The sequence below is a fragment of the Manis pentadactyla genome, chromosome 13 (assembly GCF_030020395.1).
Source record: "Manis pentadactyla isolate mManPen7 chromosome 13, mManPen7.hap1, whole genome shotgun sequence".
Lineage (NCBI taxonomy): Eukaryota > Metazoa > Chordata > Mammalia > Pholidota > Manidae > Manis > Manis pentadactyla.
This window is the reverse complement of record NC_080031.1, coordinates 85,933,110-85,937,267: the sequence shown is the minus strand read 5'-3', so window position 1 is coordinate 85,937,267 and position 4,158 is coordinate 85,933,110. Positions and strand designations below refer to the sequence as shown.

Here is a 4,158-nt window from a genome sequence, read left to right as displayed (position 1 = left end):
TTTATTTATTAAATATTCAGAACATTGATTTTAAGCAATTGGTGATCTAATTTTGCAGAGTAAATGAGCACAAACTTTAGAAGCAGACAGCCTGGGGTTCGGGTTTGAGCTCAGCCAATTATTAACTGTGACCTTGGGCACTTCTTTTGTACAGATCAGAGACTAAAGCCTATTAAGCACTGTCAATAAACTTTGCTTGTACAAGCAATTCCTTTTTTTAATATAAATGAACAGTATTTTATTAGTTTTACATATTTTCAAATTAAGGTATTATTGATATACAATTTTACGAAGGTTTCACATGAGCAACATTGTGATTTCAACATTCACCCACAGTATCAAGTCCCCTCTCCCGACCCCACTGCAGTCATTGTCCATCAACTACTTGTCTTCTCCCTGCTGTACTGCCTTCCCCGTGACCAACCTACATTCTGTGTGCTAATCTTAATGCCCCTTGATCCCCTTCTCCCTCCCTCCCCACTGCCTCCCCTTTGGTAACCACTAGTTCCTTCTTGGAGTCTGTGAGTCTGCTGCTGTTTTGTTCCTTCAGTGTCAAGCAATTCCTTTTGAATCAGTATTTAATCCCTTGCCTATTCTTAGTGATCATAATCAGAATAAGTTCAAACCACATAAAACAATAATGATCTTTAAATGGAATCTTCTTCTCCCCTTGAAGACAGGGGATGGTAACAAAATTCTAAGTTGACTAAGGCTCCGCTATCTATAAGTTAATGGCAATAATTTTTCCAAGGGACCCAAAAATTTGTCATGAAAGAGCTAGGAAAATAAAATAGAAAAGTAGCTACTGGAATGAAAATTGCAACAAAGGGAATATGACTTCAACAGTGAAAACAGGACCATAATGCAAGTTCTATTTCTAAGCAGTCCGGGGAATTGGATGTCATTGGCATCCTTATTCTGTTGGCTCACACTATAAGCTAATCACTTAAATTATTAAAGTAGAGAATGTACAGATGCACAAGTGTAAAGATTTAAGGTGATTTTTATTTGAGGAAGTTTTCCTTTTATTTATTAAATTTTCAGAACATTGATTTTAAGCAATTGGTGATCTAATTTTGCACAGTAAATGAACACAGACTTCAGAATCAGACAGCCTGGGGTTCGGGTTTGAGCTCAGCCAATTATTAACTGTGACCTTTGGCTCCCCTCCCTATCTGTCCCCACCGCCCTAGCTTGATGACCCTCACCACCTTTTCCAGCAACCCTGAGATCAACCCCTCCAAGACTCCCTCCTCCCTCTGTTCACCACCAGCACTGGTAACTGCAGGCAATAAAGAAACATGGGTTATGAAATAATGTGTGTGTGGTCTAATTCTATGTGTATAGAATGGTATATAGGACTGTGAATATATTTACGGATGTATACAGAAAACCCCCACACAGAATAAACCTAACAATTTTGAAAGTGGTTCTCTAACATGTTCTCTAGTCTTTATATTTTAGAAACTATTGAGAATTAGGAAAATATTATTTTACAATCTGAAGATAATTAAAACTACTTTTAAAAAAGAAATAATAAGAAAGAAAGCTTTCAGTGACATTCTACTGCAAATAGGAAAAAGACCAAACTGGAATTTAAGTTAATCCAGTCATGACCCCAGATTACTCTTTCAGCATTATCTTCTCCCTAGACTTGCAGCTACAAATACTAAAGCAGATTTTCACATGCATATTTGAGAACTTAACATTGATGCTGTGTACACAGGGCTGATGCACAAATAAAGGGGAGTATGAGTCATGTTTATACCACTCCAGCCCCTAATTCCTGACTCCCAACCCTAGCCCGTCCCCAGATCAGCATCTCTAGCACACAAGTGGAGCTGCCTCTCCGGGTTCTCATCCCCTGCATGGTAGGCCTCCAAGTCCCCTAAGCCTGAGCTTCAGCTCCCAGCCCCAACTGCCTCCTCAAGCCTGGGGGACCCAGTGGGGTTTCCAAAGGGGAGTTGGATAAACTCCGTTTTCATAACATAATTGAAAGAGGAAGAAAGTTCTTTCTGAGTCTTGGAATGAATGTACTGGAAAATCCGAGTGTACTGGACATTTGTCAGGGTTATTAGGCAGCAAAGTAACTGAACCTGTTTTCCATTTGGGGAAATTCTCTATCCCTGGAGTCTTGAAGGGAAGCAGTACCCTACTGCCACTGTGGGGCTGTGGGCTTGGGTAAGAACAGCAAAGGAGAACTGGACTCCGCCAACCAGGCCTAGGCTTCTGTTGTGTGACAGTCACTGAAACAGTTAGGAATTGGGGCATGGGGGCAGTAGCGTTGAGGGCCCAGCATCCCCCCGATTCCTCCTGTCTTCAGGCCTATTCTCTCCAGTCTTCCTAGCAACTGCCATCCCTCTTCTGCTCTAGTCAGGCACAGTTTGGATCTATAGTTTGTAAACAAGATAGCTTCAGATCTTTCCACATTACTGAGAGAGAAAAAAAGGTCATTTTGCAACTTAAATTGAAATACAACTCTGATTTCATTCCCTCCAACCAACCCTGACCAGGCCTCTCATCACAAAAAGGGAAATACTAGTTTTTAAATCCATAAATTAATTACCAAATAATCCATAAGACCTAGGTGGAGCCACAGGAGAACACCTGGAAGAAGCATTCTGGGAAGGCCAGGCCTGGGTCTTCCCCTCCCCCGAGGGAAAAGAGCCAGGAAAACAGTGTCTGTCCCAGTCATGTTGGTAAGAGGCAGGTGCCATGCTCCCCATCCTCCTGGCCTGCAACTAGGTGAGGGGAGCTGGGGAGGGGGGAGGTTTATCAGAAGGGTGGGTTCCTGGGGGCCAGGTCCGCCTGTAGGGTGGGGGAGGATGGCTAACGTTGCTCCTGACCTCCTGACGGTGTCAAGTTGATCCTGGAGTCGGACCCACTTGTCCAAGCTGCGCTGCTGGGCCAGGACCGTGGCCTTGCCCACCAGCAGGGCACTGTAGGCGTGCAGCTCTGCAGTTGACAGGGCCTGCACCAGCACCTCCCGCAGGGCCCGCTCGCACCGTGCCACGTGCCTCTTCAGCTCCTTGGCATCTTCCTGCTGCTGCTCCAGGAGCCCCAGTCGCTGCAGGAGAGAGGCCTGGAGCTGCACGGAGAGGGCACTGTGAGTGGGTCGGGGGTGCCAGCCAGAGCAGGCAGGCCCATTACCACCCTTTAACCCCTAGCCTGAACTAGTTACCTGTTCATCAGGGTCACAGTCTGCAACAGCCCGAGCCAGGGCACCGCGCACGCGGTCCAGGCGACTGCCAAGCAGTAGAAGGAGGCCAAGCACCCGCTCTAGGTCAGCCATGAACCCGCTGAACCGCTCTAGCTCATGGGGTGCACAGGCCTGGCCCACTGCAGCCTCCAGAGCAGCCCCACGCCTGGCCCACTCCGGGCCTCCATGGGCGAATGCTGAGGCTGGCCAGCTCCGTGGGGCCTGGTGGAACACAGCATGAGGGTTAAGGAGCTCTGGGTGAGGGTCAGGACAGTCTGCTGGCTCCTCCAACGTGGACAGCCAGGTTGCTTACACATCCCCTCCCTAGGCACACAATCGTTAGGGCTGGCATTTCCCTCTAGGTCAGCGATGGTATAGGACCACCCAGTGAGCTTAGCTCAGGGACAGGAATTGGTGACTAGCCCATTCTCCCCGCCTTCCCCTCCCCCACCCCCACCCCCACCCCCAGGACCCTCCTGGCCATAAGCCCTGACCTCTACCCTGGCTCCTCCTGGAGCACCGAGAGTGTACCCATGCTTCTTCCCTCCCAACCCTGTCCCACCCAGGCTTCTTCCTGGCTGCTTTCTCAGCCTCTCCGTGTGATCTTTCCCTGATAAACAATGGTCAAGAAGTTCTGAGATCACAGGGGAGCCAAAAGAGGAGGGGGGAAGACCCAGACCGTGTGGCAGGGAGGGGCAGCTTCACAGCCTCCCTCTGTCCTTCTGTGCCTGTTATGTTCCAGGTGCTTTCTATAAATATTTATCTTGATCCTCACAACTGCTATCTGCATTTCACAAATGTGGACACTGAGGTTCAGAGGGGGAAATGATTTGCCCAGGAACACACAGCTGGTAAGGGGCAAAGCCCTGCCTGGAAGCTGGGCCTGCCTCCAAGCTTACTGCAGCCAGAACCAACTTCCTAGAAGCAAACCCTGCTGAAGCCAGTTTACTTCTCTACCC

General features: G+C 48.1%; 1 protein-coding gene across 1 annotated transcript; it reads right to left on the bottom strand.

Moving 5' to 3' along the window:
* Positions 1–1,654: 1,654 nt before the first annotated feature.
* LOC130680350 (protein Shroom1-like) lies at positions 1,655–3,433 on the bottom strand. The gene is made up of 4 exons (XM_057490725.1): positions 3,182–3,433; positions 2,847–3,088; positions 2,567–2,755; positions 1,655–2,390 (listed from the first exon to the last, which is right to left on the bottom strand). The coding sequence occupies exons 1-3, from the start codon at positions 3,290–3,292 to the stop codon at positions 2,692–2,694; spliced, it is 417 nt and encodes a 138-aa protein (XP_057346708.1). The 5' UTR covers positions 3,293–3,433; the 3' UTR covers positions 1,655–2,390; positions 2,567–2,691.
* Between the last annotated feature and the right edge of the window lie 725 nt (positions 3,434–4,158).

Coding starts and splice junctions, on each gene's coding strand:
- LOC130680350 (XM_057490725.1), bottom strand. CDS start 3,292: ATGGCTGACCTAGAGCGGGTGCTTGGCCTCCTTCTACTGCTTGGCAGT. Junction 3,089..3,181: donor ACTGTGACCCTGATGAACAG/GTAACTAGTTCA, acceptor CTCTCCGTGCAG/CTCCAGGCCTCTCTCCTGCA. Junction 2,756..2,846: donor CAACTTGACACCGTCAGGAG/GTCAGGAGCAAC, acceptor CCCCCTCCCCAG/CTCCCCTCACCTAGTTGCAG.